This window comes from Acanthochromis polyacanthus, chromosome 8, assembly GCF_021347895.1.
Source record: "Acanthochromis polyacanthus isolate Apoly-LR-REF ecotype Palm Island chromosome 8, KAUST_Apoly_ChrSc, whole genome shotgun sequence".
In the NCBI taxonomy this organism is placed as follows: Eukaryota; Metazoa; Chordata; class Actinopteri; family Pomacentridae; genus Acanthochromis; species Acanthochromis polyacanthus.
Genome location: NC_067120.1, coordinates 34,071,735 through 34,093,290, shown reverse-complemented (window position 1 = coordinate 34,093,290; position 21,556 = coordinate 34,071,735). Strand labels below are relative to the sequence as shown.

At 39.3% G+C, this 21,556-nt stretch overlaps 1 protein-coding gene across 1 annotated transcript in view; it reads left to right on the top strand.

Moving 5' to 3' along the window:
- The window catches only part of mbtps1 (membrane-bound transcription factor peptidase, site 1), a 41,492-nt gene that overhangs the window by 692 nt on the left and 19,244 nt on the right, over positions 1–21,556 (top strand). The window contains 10 exon segments of the mRNA XM_051951450.1: positions 1,290–1,401; positions 7,351–7,883; positions 11,084–11,347; positions 13,418–13,624; positions 13,710–13,820; positions 15,307–15,416; positions 15,536–15,652; positions 17,328–17,395; positions 18,480–18,582; positions 21,161–21,312. Of these exon segments, the coding sequence (XP_051807410.1) occupies positions 7,667–7,883; positions 11,084–11,347; positions 13,418–13,624; positions 13,710–13,820; positions 15,307–15,416; positions 15,536–15,652; positions 17,328–17,395; positions 18,480–18,582; positions 21,161–21,312 (1,349 nt within the window). The 5' untranslated portion in view covers positions 1,290–1,401; positions 7,351–7,666.

Genomic DNA, 21,556 nt, shown 5'->3' with positions numbered 1-21,556 from the left:
AGTAAATAATATGTCGCAGTGGAAATGGTTAAACTCCTATTTAGCGTAAATGTGCTTCATGGGTTTTAATCTGGCAAACAATACAGCTTTCATGCACTCTGTTATGTAAACTGTAGGCATCCAGATGTGTGTGTTTTGCAGTGTTTTTGGTTTGCTAAAGGAGTGATCTCCACTTACCACAAACCCAAGTCTGTTTTAATCAAGGAAGCATATGGGCTGTTGTGTGTGTCCTGCACCCATATGTGAGACAAGGTAGGCATTTTTTCCCCCCAGTTCACCTCCATCTGTTCAGTGTTTCCCCCCTAATTTAAACCACATTTCACTGATGGACAACCCTGCATCTGATTGAGGAGCTGCTAATCTTTGCCTGGAGGTTTGATGTCATTTTTGTGGCTTATATGGTGTTACGGCTGCACGATATTGTGGCAAATGTGATATTTTGTTTTGTTACAACATGAAAAAACATAGGAATTTTCGACACATGACTTGAATTACTCTATTTGGAAGGAATTAATTGTTTTTGAGTTATCAGAGGTGTTTTTGAGGGCATCAAAAATTTAATTTTTTTTTTAAGAAGTACCTGTCTTGAACCTTTCGCATATGGTTAACATATGTTTTTGCTTTAGATCTTGCTTTGCTGTTGTTAAACAAGAGCTTTGAAGCGCTGTTTTAAAGTGATGAACAAATTAGTCTCGAACAATTGGATGACTCTGCGGACAGAGTATCTGTGTTTTGGTCAACATAATCTTTTCTGTAGCTAAACTATTTCCATATATTGATTTCTCTATGCAACCAAATCTTTCTTCTCAGCGTTCCTCTTCTATTATCTGCTCATTTTGCTTTGCACATGTGGATCCTGCATGTCTACAAAGTCTTAAAAATACAGTTCAGTATATTGAAGAACCTTTTAAATGACAATTTTCTCATTTTATTAAGCAGCAGTAAAAGTTAAGTGTCTATTCCACATGCGCACAAGGCGGTATCAATGCTGAAACAATATGTCGTGCAACTCTAACCCCCAGTATTCCACCTCTCTTGCATTTTCTCTGACTTATGCCACATTTTGCTGATTGATACCCCTGCTGTTTATCTCCTCTGATTGAGGTGGGGGTTCTTTCTTCCTACTAATCTTTTCCCGGAGGTTTGATGTCATTTTTGCGGCTGGGTGTCGTGTTGACACAAGTGGTCCCAGCCTATCTTTTACAGCCCAGCCCTAACCAGTGGGACTATTTTTACAGCCCTGTGTTTAAACCAGTAGTACTTTAGTGCTGCATTGTCATCTCTTTGAGGCGGAGATCCTGCCCCGAGCCGGAACCAGTGATTGATCCCCCTCCTGTCAGGCCTGGACCAGCTAGGGGCTTTTAATTACAGCATCTGCACTCGTGTGGACCCATATCTGAGGTATTTGTCTGGTGTGTCATTAAGACTGAGCAGAGGGGGGAGAATGTGGCCACACACATACAATGAAAAGAAGTACGGGGGGGTTTAGTGTAACTTCTGATGAATATACGCCTAATGTGTCGCTGATGTGTGCTTCAGTGTTTTCAGAACAACACAGGAAGCTTGCGTTGAGTTTATAATTTCAGTAATATACCACCGGGATGTTATACTGACGTCCTTGTTCTTGAAAAAGCCACGTTTACCGCATTTTAGTCAGAGTGAAACGGATCACTCCCAGCACTTGGGATCTCTCCAAGTTTATGCATATTATGAGTAATGTGATGCTAAGATGTTGAAGGCAGCTGTATAGAGCTTCATGTGTTGGCTGTGATTTTTTCATTAAATTTGCATTTCTTGTGCAAATTTGAATATTGTCACACGATGAGTGCAATATTTTTCTAATTGTTTGCTTACAAAGCGTCCTAGTATGCTAAATAAATATGCTTATTAACATTACTATGGTCCCTGTTGAGATGTAGTTGAAGGCATAGTCAGTTTCTGAGCGTTTTTACTCACTGTAGGCTCATTTTTCACTATAATATAAAGTCCTGCACCTCTGTGGAAACTACACAGCCATATCTGAAATGGAGCGAACTCAAAAGCTGCTTTTTCTTTTGCAGTATAACAAAGTTTCAACTTCATAAATGATAAAAAAAGAGGGAAAAAATTAAAAGTTGATTATTTATTATACAAAATTTGAAAATGGAATCACTGTGACCTGTCCAGGGTGTGACCTGTCCAGGGTGTCCCCTGCCTTCGCCCGAGTCGGCTGGGATGGGCTCCAGCACCCCCTGCGACCCTAGTGAGGTTAAAGCGGTGTATAGAGAATGGATGAATGGATGAATCACTGTGTACGATATTTTTTCCAAGTGCCCCCAGGTGTTACCACTGCTGGAAAACATATTTACAATCCATGTTTTACTTCTTACATATTATTCTGTTTTTGTCAGGTGTATGTTCTATGTTGGCACTGCCTGCAGTTCACACTAGTTCAGCTGAAAAGTTTCAGAATTTTTCTAAAATGCATTTTGGTTGCAACTAAGTCAATAAAAACTTAATAGTTGCACCGAGGAGTGAAGAATTTTTGGTTTATTACAGAATTGTGTTCATGCAGAGGCTTTATTTTTGGAGAATTTTAATGTGAGAGATTTTGATAAGATATCACGATTTCAAGCTTTGATTAGGTTTTAATGGCACATTATGCACGATTTGCTCATGGACTGTAGGAATAGTGAAAAACCCATGGCTGTTTCATGTTTTTACAGTTTCTTCCTCTGATAAATAGTGTAATTTAGCCGATTTGTTTAAAACCTTGGGGTTCAGCTAAACTTAAAGTGCTCTGATAAATCTCCATGTATCCTCACCACAACTCCAGCATGTTATTGAGTGTAATTCAGAATTGTTTTCAGACTACTGACTCACTTAAATCTACTCTTGTTTGTTTCTGCGTCTTTCTACATAGCAATCCAACTACAGTAGCACCTTTACTGTCAGGGAGCTGATAAACACTTCTACAATAATGGTTGGGGCGTTTGACATGTTTTCATCCAGTGAAGGGAGTGATTGATTTTGGTGACAGTCTGACAATGGGCTCATGCCTGCCTGGTTAAAATAGACTCGTTGCTCCACACGCATGTACTGCTCACTCCCCTCTGGAACATGTTGCACACGTGCAGCGGTAAAGCCCAGCAGTCAAACAGCAGCTGGTCCGAGGCTCACGGCAGTCATTAAGTGGGTTACGTGAAGCCTCATCGATGGCATAAATCCTCCAGATGAGGATGAGTCGTTACTTAAATGTTTAAAAAAATTGATGCTTTTAATGGATCAGTGAAATGACATATCTTAGTGTGTCGCTCTAAGCTAAGCCGGTCATGTTGTGTAACCTGTTTCAGCTCTTTTTTTTTTTTTTTTGTTTAGAGGTGAAATAGAACCTTGCCTCTATTTCTTTTTAAAGCTGTATTAATTTGACTGCTTCAGGTACCTCTTCTAGCCCTTTGTTGTAGAAAGTATGATCAAGTTTTCTTGGTGTTTCCACAGTATTTATTTCCCCCCAAAAATCGGACGGAGACTGTCTCAGATGCCAGTTTAGTGTTGGGAATAAATGGAGAATGGAGCAGGAATAATTGTTGGATGTTTTGTCGCTGATCTTGTTTTTTGAGTTGTAAAAATTCCTTTATTGACGGGATTAATAAGGGATATAAAATAAAATAAAAAATTCTTGTATTGAAAAGGTAACAACATGAGGTGATTGTGTCTAGTAACGTATCCCACAAACTATTTAGCAATGTACTGTGAGGACACGTGCTCTGCTACATGTGCTGCAGAGTATTCAGAATAATAGAGTTTTACAGACTAAGGGGGTTGTGTGAAGGCTTATCCATAGGATAAATCCTCAAGATGAGGCTGAGTCTGTGTGTAAAATGTTCAGAAATACACTTTTTCATCTTGATATTACTGTGTCCTGCCAAGCTAATCTGTTAAAGGCTCTGCAGGAAGGATGGTCATATTGTGTAATCTGCTCTGGCTTTTTATTAAAAAACATTTTTATTAAAATGAAGTGAAATAGAACCTTGTTGTAGTTAATTTCTTTTGCTAATTCAGGTTCCTCTTCTATCCCTTTTGGAGAAGAAGGTATGTGTGAGTTTCATAGTTTTTCCACAGCATTTATTTCCCCCAAAAAAATCTGCCAGCAAAACTGTCACAGATGCCAGTTTAGAGTCATACCCATAATTCAGATTTTGTGTGGCTAGCAACAAGGCAGAGATTAGATCCTGGCTAATTGTTGTTTTTTACTGTGACTGATGCTGTTTTTTAGGCTGTAGAACATTCCACTACTGATGCATCTTAAATTGAAAAGGGAACAAGATGAGGTGATTGTCTCTACCAGCGTATCTCACAAACTACTTAGGACACTGCTTGACTCCGTACCGGTACCTGCTCAGCCGTGATGTGTTCTCTGCTAAATGTGCTACAGAGTATTTTGAGTACCGTAATTGAGTTGGACAGAATATGTTATGTCTTATCAACGGCATAAATCCTCCATATGAGGCTGAGTTGGTGCTTAAATGTTTAAAAAAATAGACACTTTTAATGGTAAAATGACACATCTTGGTATACTCTGTGCCTCTAAGCTAAGGTGTAACCTGGTCTAGACCGTCTACACAAAGCTCAGTGTGGCAAATTAGTGTGTGTGTGATGTCTGTTGATGTGTATTTCATTACTGGGTTGTCCAAGCCTTGGGCCAGAAGGAAATGATCCCGTACCTGCCCAGAATTCCTCTTTTGATGCAGCCCTGGAGGAGGCTGAGGGTGTTGGGGAGTCATGTATCACACAGTTTCAGCTCCGTGTGGCTGTTTATGTGACTGCAGCATGTGTATGTTACTTGTCTTCCCGGTAGCCAGGTGTAGAGTTGGATTGATTGCAGCTTAACACCGTTTCTAATGAGGCTTTGTCATTTTAAAGCGGCTTACAGGGTGCCGGCTATATGTTGAGTTGCCTGCCTTGCCAAGTCTGTTGTTGCTGCTCGTGTGTAACTCAGCGAAGCGTGTCATCCATGCAGGTGAGATAAAGTTTTATCTTGACGTTCAGGCTCTATCCGACTACGAAGCAGCTCCCCGAGGGCGGCACATGGTCTTCATGAGTGGCTAAATGAGGAAGGAGTGGTTACGACCACAGCGTACATCCCTTCCTTCCCTCCTGACAGCAGAGAAAACACTCTGTTCTCTGCAGGACAGGACAGAAATGAAAACAAAAGCCTATGTAATGCTGTTTTCCTAAGCCTAGGTGGGGTATAGACTTAGAAAAATAAACCCCTTTGTTTTTTTTTGCTTTGTCAGTTAGCAGCAGACTTGAAAAACACTTTGGCTTTGAATTCATGCCGAGCAACTTGAGACCAAGGAGCAACTGAATAGATTAAACCCGACTGACATGTCAGAGCAGATATCATCATATCTGTGTTGCATATGTGTTTGCAGATATGCAAAAAGAAACTACAGTGCAATAAACCGCAGCTATAAGAGTTTATGGCCTGTATTTTTATGTGTATCCACCTTATTCTTGCATGAATTATTAATTTCCACTGAACCTGGAGCCAGCAAAATGCTACAGGTGTCCTCACTGGATTTTTTTATTTATATATAGGAACACAACCTGGTATCTGTTAAATTTAATAATAGCATCACACCTCTTCTACAGGAGGATGATGAAGCGGCTTAAATAATGTATCTTTAGCCACTTTATTGATTCTGTTGCTCCCGACTGTCAGCGGAGGTGAACAATCTCCAGCCCTTGGGTTTATTGTGATTTCAGCAGCAATAATGTCAGCTCTGTTTTTATTAAGAGGTGAAATAGAACCATGTTTTTTTTTTTTGTCTGTAAATACTGTCTGAGGCCACTGCTTCAGGTAGCCTTTCTATCCATGTGTAGTAGAAGGTATGATGAAGTTTTTATGTTTGAGGTGTTTCAACAGTATTTATTTCCCAAAAATCTCTTGCAAATACCAGTTTAGCGTTACGAAAAACTGGAAGTTGTGCTCATAACTGAGATATTGTGATGCCTGGAAATAGGTGGAGGTTAGAGCTAGAGCTGCAACTAACGACGCGTCGACGAATCGTCTGAGCACAATACGTCATCAAAAGCGGAAGTGAACGCGCAATGCAACAGAAATCTCCGTCAGACCGGAACATGAACGGACATCGGCGCTGCATCGTGCATGTATTATGTATGCACGATGCAGCGGCGATGTCTGCGTTTAGATACAGCTGTATAGTAAACGCTGACATCCGCGCTTATGATAGATCGCGGATGTCCGTGCTGCATCATGCATACATAATATATGCATGATACCGCGCCGATGTCCATTTGTGTTCCGCGCTCCGGTCGGACGGAGATTTCTGTTGCATTGTGCGTTCACTTCCGCTTTTGATGACGTTCGTGCTCAGACGATTCGTCGACGCGTCGTTAGTTGCAGCCCTAGTTAGAACCTGACTGGTTCTGCTGAGGAATGTGGTGGAGTTATGTGATGATCGGTGTACGTCTGTCTGTCTGTTAGCAACGTTACTCAAAAACAAACTAACAGATTTGGATGAAATCTTCAGGGAAGGTCAGAAATGACACAAGAACCAGGTGATTAGATTTTGGCAGTGATGCAGCTCATAGTCTGGATCCACAGATTTGTTCAAGATTTTTAGTGTCGCTTTAACTATGACAACAAGTGAAGACTAGGTCAGCTGCCTGCATGATTGACGATGGGAGGGACGGTGGTGGGGCACCAGTTAAGTTTCTGGATTTGACCTTGTCGGACTAATAAAAGATATTAAAATGAAACTAAATATTGCGATCCAACCGGCTGTACCTCTTGTACTTCTTGTATTTGCAATTTGTGGCAACTGTTAGCAAAACAGTTAATATGTTTCTGCACTTTATGGGTATTATTGACTATAATATTAACAATTCATCATTCATTTATAGAATATCCTCCCCCAGACATATATTTAGAGCTAACACTATACATTATATAAAGTCTACCATATCAGACCACCATGATAGATTATAATTACAACTTAATGTATTTTTTGTGTGTTCTGGCCTCAGAACAGTATCACTCTGTTCTGGTTCTTGGATTTCTGCCATCAGGCGCAGATTGTTTTGGAGCCACAGCTGTGAAAGTAATGGACTCTTAATTCCATATTTCAGAGTGTGTGTTTGCCGAAATCAATTCTCAATTAATCTGGACTGATGGAATTAATGTCTTTGGGTGTAATAACAAGTTTTAAAATTGTTCAGCGCTGGTTGAAGTTGTTCCCCCTGAGTGCTTTCTGCTTGCTATATATTGTATTGTCGGTCTTGTAGCTGTATTTGATGTCAACGAGCTTCGTTCTGATGATTCGTTTTGCTTGTTTTCCCTCTCAGATAAAAGCAGAAAGGATTGCAGAGGAAGTGTCGATTGACACCGGCATCTTTCTCCATCGCTGCTCCCAACAGTCGCTGCTCCTAAACGTCGCCTTCCTCCTCTAGCTACCAACATGGCGGCTTTGTTCCTACTCTGGCAGTGCTGCTGAACCACCGCCGCCGCCCTGGACGACCACCATGGAGAGGAAACGCAGAAAGAAATTAATCTAGCTGCTCGGGCCGTTTGCGGTATGGACTCATTTTTGGAGCTGTGGACCTGAAAGGCTCTGCTGACGCTGAACCAGCTGGTTTTAAAGGGACCTCGAGGGTCGAACCGATGGCTCGCACTGCAACGCACCTCAAGATGCTCCTGTTTTCTACGTGGGCGTCCATGCTTCTGGTGCTGCTGGCGGGCTTCCTGCCATTGGTGGGGACAGAGCCAGAGGGCGGAGCCAAATCCAGCTCCAACACGGAGCCCCTCCCCTCGCCGTCTGGCTCCAACTGCTCCCAGTTGACCCTCAAACTGGAGTTCTCCTCCAAGGTGGTGGAACACGGTAAGAAGCTGGTCATACAGGTGGATATGTTTAAAGCCTTGAAAATAAATATCTCCTGTGATATGACGGGAATTTCTCAATTTTAAAATGTGGAAACTTTAGATTTCTTCATAAAAAGCTATGAAATTAAAGGCTTTTTTATAGAAACATTGGTTAAAGTCAAACCAACAGTGAGTGTAATGTCAAAAAAGCCTAATTATACACATTTTATGCTATAAAAATTACTTGTATGTATTTTTTTGGGGGGGGTGAGTGATATTTGTATCTTTTGTAGCTGTGGAAGTATAATATTCAAAAGTGTCCAACAATAATTTCTTTATTTCAAGAAGCAGAAATTTCTGTTTTCTGTCCAAAAGGTTTGAAAATAAGCTTTTTTTCTTTATGTAGTCAGTTTGATTTAAAGTCAAATCTATAGGAGTGTATCATTTCAAAAAATGCATTTAGCTGTGGAAATATAGAATTTAAAAATAAAAAAGACGTTTCTTGATTTTATACATCTAAAATTTCAGATTTGTTTATAAAAACAGACAAATTAAATTAAAAAGTGTATTTTTTGGAAAAACTTCGTATGTAAAAAGTTTGGTTAAAGTCAAACTGATAGCGACAGTTTTTCAACATTTATCCTTCAGTGCTTTTTACCTCTGATATGAAACCAATCAGTGAGTTCTGGGATCAGGACTTCTCAGAGTGCTGGCTACAAAATGAAAGCGAACGTAGTACAGTTTTAAATGTTATTTATTTTAGTGTAAATCGGTTACCAGAACTATAACACCAATATTCTGAAAAATGCTATATTAATATTGAAATTAAACTTAATATTAATTGCTAAATATTAAATCTTATTTTCAGTCTGGCAGATGGTCTGTAAACCCTGTTTTGCTCCAATAACTTGCCATGAAACAAAATCTATTATTGAACACAAACGCACAGAAAATGTCCCGTTAAAATCTCATATGTTGCTATTATTGATGATACCTTTTCAGGCTTTATGCATATTTCTATTTTAATGTATGTGTTTATATTTATATATCGTAGTTGACGGTCACAGATGGGCCTTTTGAAAGATTTGCACATAAATTAAAATGATCTCGCTAACAAATATCATCCGTACATCCAAAATCCATTAAAAACACGTGAGCTTGACAGATTTTTACTTTTAGCTGTTTCTGAATAAACTATAGTAAAAGTATTTTTCATAATTCAAACTTGATACGCAATGCAGCGATGTGGCTCAGTGATTTGTTTTTAATGGCTTTAAACAAAAAAATGAACTAAATCATTCGTAAGAATTAGTAATTGTCAATTTTTTATTACTGGTATTTGTTGATTATGAGAGATTTTGAAGCCAGGGAATTTCAAGTAGGTATGCCCTACTTAAAAGAAATAATCTGTTTTTTATTGCTTGTAGAGAGGTAGATTAGAAGATCAATATCACTGTAAGGGAAGTGAACCCACACCTGTACCGCTGCTGTAAAACTACCATTTACTGTCTATACAGTCCCATGTTTACATGTGTTTACAGCAGCCTAGTTAGTGAGATTGAAATGTGCTGTCAAGTGTTTTCTTTTTTAACCTTTGGACAAAGTCGTGCTAGCTGTTGACCCGTTTCCAGTCTTTATGCTAAGCTAAGCTAAGCTAAACAGCTGCTCACAATAGTGTTATGTAGAATAGAAGCATTGATTATTTTATTGTGCGTGTGGCATAGAATAGATTAAGCACACCAACTAGAATCTCAAACAAGTATTTAAAGAATGTGACCATGGTGCGATTACTAGTTTTCCAAATTTAAAGATGCCTCTTTCTTTGTTTTTAACTACAGTACATTTATTTCTCAGGTAGTGTTGAACTTTAATTGTTAAGATGCTTCAAATGGCGTTGTGTCAGTAACATTTCTAATAATAAAATAGTGAAATTAAATCACAAAGAAATGTACTTTTTGTTTGTGGTAAAGCTCAACAATGAAGGGAGAAAGCAGCATTTGAAAAGCATTCTTATTTGGGGTAGTTCACTAAACTTTGCTACCGTTACTGGTCAACACAGGAGAAAGCTTTACTGTCATTGTACCTAACAGTGCAATGATATTTTCTGTGCAAAACCCCCCAAAAAAGTAACTCAAGAGTAAATGTTTGTTTTAGCGAGTCAGTAATTGGCCAAATTTCCCATTTCTTCTCTATATCTGCAAATATAGAGGCCACCAGTGCAGAACTCCATGAGCACAGACAGCAGAAATTAGATTTTATTTTTATGTGCAGGACTTACAATAGGAGTATATAAATGTATATGAAAATACACTCGAATACAATCATAACAGCAGCTGTGAAGTTATTAAAAGAGGTGAGAATCTGACCCTTCCTGTACAGGTGTTATTCTGCACTACTTGACATTCAGGCCCTGTAGGCTCCTATTAATACGACACAGATTACAAACCTGACTTGTTTGTCCAGTTTGGAAAGCAGGCAGATGGCTCCGTCGTTGTTGTTTCTTTTAATCAATAATCCGTCTTCAAGCACCTGATTCCACTTTGTTCATAATAACTGACAAGGTTTTCTCTGCCAGTGATTTCTCACACTGTAATGTTTTATTGACCGCAGTAGAAGTTTTGTTTTTAAATGTATTGTTTTATAGTATAAAGACATTTTATCGTATTGAGACATATCTTATCGCGTTAAGACGGATTTCATAGTGTTAAGACGCATTTGTTTATAGTAGAAAGACGTATTTTGTAATATTTTATAGTGTGAAAACATATTTTCTGTGGAATATATCTTTTCTATGTGTGTAGCTTGTCAAAATAACCGGCACGAGACAACTCTGAGTTATGGTAATTTGTGTTAATACGTTTAATGGCAGCAGAGTGATGTATCACAACACAAACAGGGGAAAAAAAGTTATTTTTCATTTATTCATCTAGGAAAATGCACTTAGTATAATATCAATTTATCACAAAAATACTGTTTTTTTTTTTCATGAGTGTAGCCAGTATTGATCTAATCCATTTCATTTGTGCTACTGCAGTGATGTAATTAATAGCGTTGAAACTCAAATAGTGTCAAAAAATTTCACTTTTGCCAAGGAGCTCCATAAATAGCTTACTATATCGTGGCCCCTACATAGGGAGGAGGGAATGGGTGAAGGATTTTTGACACAGTCATTTTATTTTGCCCTTATTTTAAAGCATTGTCCCCTTTCTGTGTTTCCAGAATACATCGTAGCATTTACAGGGTATTTCTCAGCAAAAGCTCGCAGCCTCTACATCAGCAGCGCCTTGCGGAGCACCAGCGACGGCGACCTGGAGTGGCACATCGTTCCCAGAGAAAACCCGGCCTCCGACTTCCCCAGCGACTTTGAGCTGGTCCACATCCGCCAAGCTTCGCCCAGCAGCCTGCTGACCTTAGAGGACCACCCCTACATCAAGAGGGTGACGCCGCAGCGCAAAGTGTTCCGTTCGCTCAAATACATTCCCTGTAAGTCCCGACACAATGCGCTTGTTATTGTGTAAGAATAAGGATCGCAGTGTTCCCCGGTCGTTGGCACGTCTGCACAAGAAATATAGAAGATACAGAAAAGACTGTGCAGCTCACAGAATGACTCTTTGTCCGCTTCCCCCACTGTGATTGTGGTGTACAAGAGGATTGTATATCTTAACATGGAGCTCAGGCCAGCTTTTGGGGGTGTTGATACAGGCCGGGGTGAGGGTTTGTGGTGCTGGGGGGGAGGGGAGGGGAGGGAGGACAGAGGACGGCTCTGTGTTTGCTAACTGTGGGAGGGAGTAGGTGAGTCAGCCTGGTGAGGAAGGGGAACACCCTGAACCTGGCACTGGATGAAAGACCTCAGTGTGCCTCTACACATGCAGTATCAGTGTGGAGGCCATGTGTCGTGAATATGACTTCATACACCATTATTTAACCCGTTTTAATGAGCAAATTTCACTCCAGTTTCAAAGGTTTTCATTTCTATAGATTAGAGATGGACTGATTATTTGCTTGGTCCATTATCGTGGCTGATATTTGACATTTTTCCAAATTATTTGTAGTTTTATTGGCCAATTATATGTAAATTAAATGCCCTACTTCAGGGCTGATGCAGTCTCTTCTCTCTGTCTGAGTCTAAGTTTGAAGGCAGCCAAATATTAGTGTCATGGATGCACATTTCCACCTTAAAATTGCTGCATAGATTCAGACCTGAAGGGTTTTATATATTACAAACCAGAAGAATCAATCCTGTTAGCTTGCATTCTTCTTCTTCTAAATCAGTTTCTGATTTGAGCGTGTATGACTGAATTACTCCAGTGTTCAGATTCAGAAAACCTTTTGCCCTCGGGGGCAATTAAAAAAAGCACTTAGAGCAGCCAGTGCAACAATGACATAAGAAACTGACTAAAAAAAACAAGACCTGTGTGATAAGTAACATAAATAAAGAAATGGGGATACATATATATACAAATGTAGAACAAGTAATATAATAAAATGAAAAGAAAGAAAAGACAAACAAAAAAGCACATCTTAGTAAAATACAAATGAACAATATCGGTGCAATATGGCAACGAGGTAGATACAAATTGCATATATCAAGGTAGTATGTTGTTTGGAGTAGTTTTGCACAAAATTGTGGGTAAGCTGATGTGTTCGAGGCAGAAATTTGAGTAGAAAGGTAATATTTTAATGGAAAAAAATCTAAAAATGTAACTTTGATGCGCATTTTTAAGTTTGTAGGGGTTAAATCAATGACTGGAGAAGGACTTTAAAGGAAAAGGACTACTGTTATACCATTGGTACCGTCACCTAGCAACCTTAAAGGAGAAGTTCATGGTTTCTAAAGTAAACCTGAGTCTTCCGAGGAAGCCAGTGGAAATAATACAGTGGAAACGCTTCCATGTTTAGCTCAATAAGTAACCAGATGCATAGTTAGATGATTAACTGAGATGCATTAGAGACAGTGGTAGTGTATATTAGAACTAAGCTGCAATTTTCCAGGACAAACACTGAACTGATAGAATACAGTCCAGGATCTGAGAGACGGAAGTTTTTCTAGTTGATGGGAGAGTAGGTTGTTTTTTAAAAAGTATCGTCTGCTGAAGCAGTCAGTGTTTGGACAGTGCAGATTTCTCTAGATAAGACAGGATCTTGTTATTGATTAGAATATCTGAGTGTGTTTGTGTTGCACGAGGCCACAGAATCAGCTTTCTAGTCCAGTAATTCATTAGAAGGAAAGATAAGAGTCAGCCTCTGAGCTCGGTTTCCACTTTAAAGCCATTACGATGGCCTGCAGGCTTCTGCTCACGCTTGCTAATGAGCCAGTGATAATTTGGTCTGTTCAAGTGATTGGCTTAAATTAGTCTGCTGTGATTGGCTTCACATCGCAGCTAGTGGACAGAAGAAAGACGGACGTAAAGGAATGAGCTCAAGTCACAGATTAGCTTCATGAGAAGATTGTGGAGATTGTAGCTGGAGGGCCTCAGCAAGCTATCAGCCAAAATTATCAGTCATAATATATGCGTGACTTTTTTTTTTTTTTTTTGCGTTTTGTCTCCATAGCCCCCGAACCAGCTACACCCTGCAACTCCACCCGCGGGACCCAGAAGTGGCAGTCGTCCCGTCCTTTCAGAAGAACCAGCCTGTCGCTCGGCTCCGGTTTCTGGCACGCCACCGGTCGCCACTCCAGCCGGCGCCTGCTGAGAGCCATCCCTCGCCACGTCGCCCAGATCCTGCAGGCCGATGTGCTCTGGCAGATGGGACACACTGGTAGGAAACTCGGCGTTATCATCTCTGCTTTGACAGATGTAAGGGACTTCATCACATGAAACTGATCCTCGTCTTGTGTGTGCAGGTTCTGGTGTGAAGGTGGCGGTGTTCGATACCGGCCTGAGTGAGAAACACCCACATTTTAAGAACGTCAAGGAAAGAACCAACTGGACTAATGAGAAGACACTGGATGATGGTGAGGAGGAAAAGCTTATATTAACCCTCTGAGATCTGAGCCTTTTTTGTGACATTACTGAAGTCTTCTCCGGCTCGACCATCTTTGATTTGCTTGAATATTTTTCAGCATAAATTATAGATATTTAAAGATGTATCTGTGACATTTCAGATTGATTTATCAATTAATTTCTGAGAAAAAGTTTTTAAAAATTGACAGTCAACACGCTTTCAGCACATTTGTTCGTACATTGAAAATTGAGTGTTTAAACGACAATATCTTGGGAAATATTAACGATAGAAGCTGGAAATTTTCACTTTTATTTCTCATCATGTCACTAATTTACTTCTAATAACTGCAAGATTGGACAGTAGATCAAATCATCTCTGATTATGGGTGAGTTGGAATATGAAAAACAATCAAAGCTGTCATGAAAAGTTCAATCTTTGAGCTCAAATTAACAAAAACATTGATAATGCTGAAGTCAACTAGGGATATTTTCTGAACTGTATTTTGCAATATTACAAAACTAAACATATAAAATGTTTTTTATTCTAAAATACTTGGTTGTAAAGATGAAAATTAAGTTATTGTCACTGAATTTTAATACCTGATGACACGGGTATGAGAAGTTGTACCACAGAAATAAAAATATTGCTAGATGTACTAATCCAAGAAGAACAGAGTTTTGGGAATTTCAAAACGGTTCTCAAAGTATGACTACAATGTTATGTTTTTTTTAAAAATATGGGCATATTTTTCACTGGTCAAGCTGAGATTATTGTAAATATTTGATGTTAATGGGCTATTTGACAATGCAAACTGCAGTTATATCACATCATATGAATTCAAAAATATCAAAAAGTACAACGGAATTCACATTTTTAAACAGATGATTCAGCTCCACAGTAAACAATTATATGCAAAAGCTTCCTGTCTTTGTATTTGTTCCTCAGGTAGAAAACAATGAAGTTTCTATTACATAGATGAACAGAACAGTTTACAATCTTATCGTAATAGTTTGTTTTTGGGTGTGTTTTGTTTCTTTTACAGCAACGGGTATTGTCCAAATTAGAAGACGCATCCTATCACGTCATGATAAAGACATCTCTCTAACTCTGTTGTTTATGACTAATGGTCATAGCATTAAGTAGAGAGATGTTATGTTCTGTGTATTTCTATTTAATTTTACTTCCTCTCAGTTTTTAAGAAAAGACTAAAAACCCAGCTCTTCACTGAACACATTTTGCACAGACTTCAAAAAAATAAATTCCTGTTACCTCCTTCACTACTTGTAGGCACCAGGATCCTATTATCATGCTTGAACTTGTTTTATGACTCTTATCCAGGTTGTTTTCTCCTGACTGGATCCTTGCTCATGTTGTATCTACTCTCAGATGTGCGTTGCTCTGGATAAAAGCGTCTGCTAAATGAAACTGTAGAATTGTATGTCTACCTTCCCAGTGTGAATGTGATGATGAGCTGTTTCTTATCGGCTGTTTTTCAGGTCTGGGTCACGGTACTTTTGTAGCTGGAGTGATCGCCAGCATGAGGGAGTGTCAAGGCTTCGCCCCGGACTCAGAGCTGCACATCTTCAGAGTTTTCACCAACAACCAGGTATTAAAATGCTCTCAATGTGCTGCAGTTAAAGAAAAGCAGTCCTCCTCTGCAGCTAATCTTTCTCAAATCAGTTCCAATTGTGTTTAAGTGTGAGGTTTGTTTGTCTCGTCTCCCAGGTTTCCTACACGTCGTGGTTCCTGGATGCTTTCAACTATGCCATCCTGAAGAAGATCGACGTTCTGAATCTCAGCATCGGGGGGCCCGACTTCATGGATCACCCCTTTGTTGATAAGGTGATGCACATCTCTGGGTTTAATCCAGAAGCACAAAGACTCCTGATAAATAACCAGCTCAGGCAGATGTTTTGATGCTTGTCTAAACACAAAACTAGCTCTCGAATCGGCCTTTTATCCTTCACCTCACACCCTTTTCACAATATGTCAGTGAGCCCGGAAAGCAAGCAGGTCAGCTGTCAGTGCAAACGGGTCAAACCTGACACGGAGCATGTGCACTGAAACGCTCCAGCGCAGCTCTTTAAAGTGTTTCCTGCCTCCTAATGGAGTTCAACAACATGCCATCTGCTGCTGGCAATGCTGAATGTTTAAAAGTGTTACACAGTCTCACCCCGAAGGCTTTCAGCTACGTCATGTGAATCATGTAATGAGTGACAGGAATCTGGATGAGCTTGTTATGAGTATTAAAATATGTAAATGTGTGAAAAGAGCAGCTGAGGAAAGACTCTTGTGACCTAATAGAGTATTATTAGTGTATATAGAATGATCTGAGGCTGCAGGAAAGCTGTCTGACTTAATGTTTACTGTTTTTCTGAGTATTAGCGGTAGAAGAAGCACAATAACTGTTTTCTTCACTAAACCTTTATTATTATTATTCTATTTATATGCAGAAGTGAAGAGAGAAGCATCATGCCTCGATGCTGCAACACAGACACTGTTAATGTTATTTACATCTGGTGAACTGTTGTAGCTCAAGGACACTGCTATATTGTACATAGGTTTTATTTATTGTTTACCTTAGCTTTGTCTGCCGTAGTTTCATTTATATATAAATAGAATGACAATTAAAGTTGAGTCTCAGTCTGGAGAAAGAGGTTTTTTTGGCACAGTGTTCTGACATTTGCTTAATATCTGCTCAAGGTGGAGCTTTTAATTCTGATATAGTGTTTTTCAGTTTAATGAAATGCACTGCATAGTGTTGAATTATGGTGAGCAAAACCTGTGGCCCTGTCCACAGTGTTCTGATCATTCCCATCAACACAACCTTACTGTCTATATACATTTAAATTCTTATATAGTACACATGAGAAAATTGAGTAATCTGCATTCTTGTGTAAATTTATTTAGTTTATTCTCTTTAGAAAACAAAACGATCAAAAAATACTGATAAAAATGCAGTTAAAGCATTTTATACAGACCAATAATAATTGCTTTTTTTAAAAATTATTTTTATAAAGTGTCACAGACAAATAAAATTGCTTTCCATCTTTAAATAATTACTTTGTTTTCTGTCTCAGCATCGAATCTCTCCCTCTTTTCAAAGAAGCTCTCCAAAGACGTTTGTTTTTTTATTAATTTTGGCAGGGATTAAATTGACGGCATCATTTAATGGCACGAAAACTGACAGTCAAGTGCACGAAACAAGCACAGACAGAAGTGATGGGAAGGCGATCAAGTTGTTTTTCAAAATAAAACACCCTGCAGACTCCTCCAGAAAGAAAATTTTCGTCATTTTTTTATTCTTTCTGTGCAGCCCGGTGAATTGGAAACCCTGCATTAAAGTACTAGATTGACAAGCAGTATCAGTCAAAGTAGCAGTACTGTTACAGTGATGCCCATCCCTACTTCAGATCCTGGTCTCATTTAAAGCACCATTCAGGATCCTATTGGGAAGATTTCATGTTTCCTCCACGTCAAACTTATACATTTTTCTCTGTTTCTATTAAACTGGCAGGTTTGGGAGTTGACTGCCAACAGAGTCATCATGGTTTCTGCTATCGGCAACGATGGACCTCTATATGGGTGAGTTCATCTCTGCAACCTCCAAATAACATTCATGCTCCTGAAAAGGCCTTTAAATGGAACATTTAATTCTAAAAATAACCATTTTGTCAGTGCTGTTTCAGGAAATGGTAGACTGATGTACAACAAGTTGGCTACTGCAGTGAACATGAGCTTCTTTTTTTTTTAATGACATTCTAACAGTTAAAGTGGAGATTGTACATCTTCTTTTGAGCCAAACACACACATATTCTTTCTTTAATTATTAAGAAGTTGAATTCGTGGTCTGCTTTGGTCTAATCAGTATCTCAGCGTGGCCATTTGTTAGCAGTATTTGGGTAATGTGGCTTCCTTTCCACTTTTGCTCCTCTTGCAGTTAAAGTAGGGAAAGTTTCATAGAGAACATTTCCACTGTTTGTCCTTCATCACAGCTGTATCTAACTTCTGTCAACGTAGTTTTCATATACACCAAATGACTGAAATAAAATAGCTGTTCTTCAAATACAGATAGAAAAAATATATAAATCAGAATAAGAAATGAAAACAATAAAGTAATAAACCATCCATTAAATAGACTAAAATATGTAAATAAATGGAGAAATCAATCAATAAAATTGTAAAATAAATCAATCAAAAGCCTGACTAAAAAGCTAGCTTTACTTTTAAAAATATCCACACTTTAGAGCCTGTGTTTACTCAGTGGGTACTCTGGCATTGTGCTAGTGCTAAACTTAGCTTAATTTACAAACTACCCTTTGTTTTTGTGATTATTTAGACTTTCTGAAGCTTTGGGTCTTCAGAATCTTTTATGCCGAACAGAATTAAAGTCTGCTACAGCTGCCATTTTGTAAAACCGCATTGAGGGCACTTGCTGACGTCATTCTGCAGCTGTTGTGGTAAAGAAGACAAACATTTATTACAAGCATTGAAGAGTTTTATCAAAAAGTTAAAATATTAATGTGAATGTTATCGATTATACCGACTAATCGCAGTATCAGGCCACTAGAAGAGGACAAGAAAGGAAGACTTTGTTGCGTTTCCTTGTTTTAGTGCTAAGACAGAGCCGTGAACTGTCTTGTAAGATAAAACAAATTATTTCTCGCAGCACCCTGAACAACCCAGCAGACCAGATGGACGTGATTGGAGTTGGAGGCATCGACTTTGAAGACAACATCGCCAGGTTTTCTTCTAGAGGCATGACCACCTGGGTGAGTAACTGCAGGAAAACACACACTTTCAGCCTGAACACACACTCTGCTTGAACACACACTCTGCTTGAACACACACCCGTCATCCGGACAGACATCTACCCCCGAGATCTCCCCTCCGCTTTCTGAGCTGGTCAACCATAATGTAAGGGCCTGATCCGTCATCCACATCCCATCAGCCACTTACTGTAGATCCACACACACACACACACACACAAGCTTTGTCGAATTTGTTATCAGTCGTAGCCCAAAGCAGACATCTGCTCTGGGATCTGATTAAGACTTCTCTGCCCTGTCGAGCGCTGCCAGCCAGCCATGAAGAGGCCTCCACTCTCCCACTCAGCTTCCAACCTGCATCCAACATTTACAAATGCAGCCCACTTTCTTTCTTTCTTCCTTTCAATCTCCACTTGGATGTTTCTGTTTGGTTTTTCCACGTTAGTCATCATCTCATTTAGAGTCAACCTTGATGCCTTGCGGGATGCTCGTGTTGTAAACAGTAGTGGAGCTTTGGGAGAGTCATGCACTGGCTATAAACTGCCTCTCTGACTTTAATGTGCGGGCGTAATGACACGAACCGAAACACTGAGTAAGAGCGGTTTTGAGTTTTGAATTACAGCTTTTGTCATTGATGTGGAGAGGAAAAAAAAACTGCTGATTTGTCTGTTTAAAGGCATAAAAAAGCAGAAGTAGAAGAAGTAATAGAGGAAGAGTGCTCAGTAACAAGAGCCACAATCGTAGCAGCTTCAGTAGAAATCAACTGGACTTCTTTTGTAGGTTCTTGAAGATGGTTCACCTCCACCCAAGAGGCATGACCTGGGTGACTTGAGAACCTATACAGACAATAGCCAGGTTTAAATAGACCTGAGTTAAGCAAACTTTATTGTCAATAGAACAGATTTCACTGCTATGCTGACGATACCCAACTATGTCTACCACTAAACCTGGCCGTTCTAATGTTTGTTTTGCCTGACCACAGTCAAAAACTGGATGTCTAATAATTTTTTGCAGCTGAATGATTGAACTGAACGCCCCAACACCAGCGGTATCAATGATCTTTCTTCTAGTCTGCTGGTGTAGAGGCCTGTAACCGATGTGTCATTTTTGATTCAAATCTATTTCTTGATGCACAGATGACCAAAGTGGTTCAATCCCAATTTGCTCAAATGAGTAAACTGACTAAAATCAGACTTTTCCTTTCTCTTCTACTTTAAAACATTCATGATTTTTTTGTGGTGATCAACTGTTGTTTGTGGTTTTATCTCTTTCAGACTCAACTATTGCAATGCACTTTACTCTGGTATCAGTAAGCGAAGCATTCACAGACTGCAGTTAATTCAAAATGCTGCCGCCAGACTTATAACATGTACTAATGTTAATGACCACATTACACTCGTCCTTGCTGCCCCTCACTGGCTACGTGTGAGTTTTAGAATTGATTTTAAGATTTTACTGCTTGTTTTTAAAGCCTTGAATGGCTCCTGCCTACATCCAGGAACTATTAATTCCCCATTAGCCTGAACGCAGCCTGAGCTCTACCTGCAGGACCCTTCTGAAGGTTTCTAAGTCCCGTTTGGTCTCTGAAGGTGACCGAGCCTTTCCAGTTCAGGCTCTCAGGCTCTGAAACACCCTGCTTAAGGAGCACAGTGTCTTGTTTTAAATCCTTTCTTAAAACTCACTTTTATCGTTTGGCCGTTTAACTGCTACTTTTATTTATATGATATTACTGTATTCTTAGTGTTTTAAAATTGTACTTGTTTTTCCTATTTGTCAATATTTCTACATGTGCAGTGCATACAGAGAGAAACTGAAATGCTGTTTTTCAGAGTGTACAAATATAACTATATGTAAACTGACCTTTAAGTAGGACTTATATTCCATTCAACAACAGTCAACATTCAGTGTTAATACAGTGTTAATCTAGTTAATCTTTTTAGGTGCTTCCTAACTTAGTTATGTTGCAGTTGTTGGTGATTTTATTAGTATTGTGTAATGCTTTTTTTCATTTCAAAAATTAAACAAGGCTTCTTGAATCTTAAGTGCTGTTTAAACACAAACAGATATGTAAGAACTCTGAATGCTAAACAAGTCTAAAAGTGGAAGCGTCCTAATTTATTCAGGAATCTTACCTAAAGGTGAATAAAACTCAGTTTCTTTACTGGGTGCTGTGAATGTTTTATAGTCTGTATGAAAAAAGTATTTCACTTCAACACCTGGTTTTGCTACAGAGTTGACAGGATAGCCGGTAATGATGCACTTTCTTCCTGTCAAGAACAAGTGCTCAAGGTGCATGCTTGATGGTTTTACAGCTTTTGTCGTCGCCGTACAGAAACAAAAAGGGCTAATTTGTTTGTTTAAATGCATAAGAAAGCAGAGCTTCTCATTTTAAAACAGTTGCTGAAGGGACACAGTAACTCTTAGTGATATTCAGGTCACTTCCTGCTCTACATCTAGATTAAAATGATTTAGATTGGCTGAACAATGTGCTATATTTACAATATTTAGTGCTTCAAGCTGCTTTTTCAGCCTCTCATCGTCTGTATGTCATTCCCACTGTCTTTGTCCGGTCTTGTTGCAGGAGCTGCCTGGAGGTTACGGCCGAGTGAAGCCTGATATCGTCACCTACGGTTCTGGCGTTCGGGGTTCAGGGATGAAGGAGGGATGTCGATCTCTGTCCGGCACCAGTGTGGCTTCCCCTGTGGTGGCCGGCGCCGTCACTCTCCTGGCCAGGTCAGTTTCATAAACCAGATTGTTCTGCTTTAGTCTGAACGACCACAAACACAATTCTCATGTGTTTGTGTGTCGGTTTGTGGGTTGATTTTATCAACATGTCACAACCGTGCAAAATGCAGTCATGAAGCTTCACAGATGTGTGGTTGTGATCAAAATGAAGATCACAGATGTGTGTAGTCTGACCTTATTTTTTTGGCATAGAAACTCTTTACTCAAGAGAAAGAGAACACTGCTGCACAGA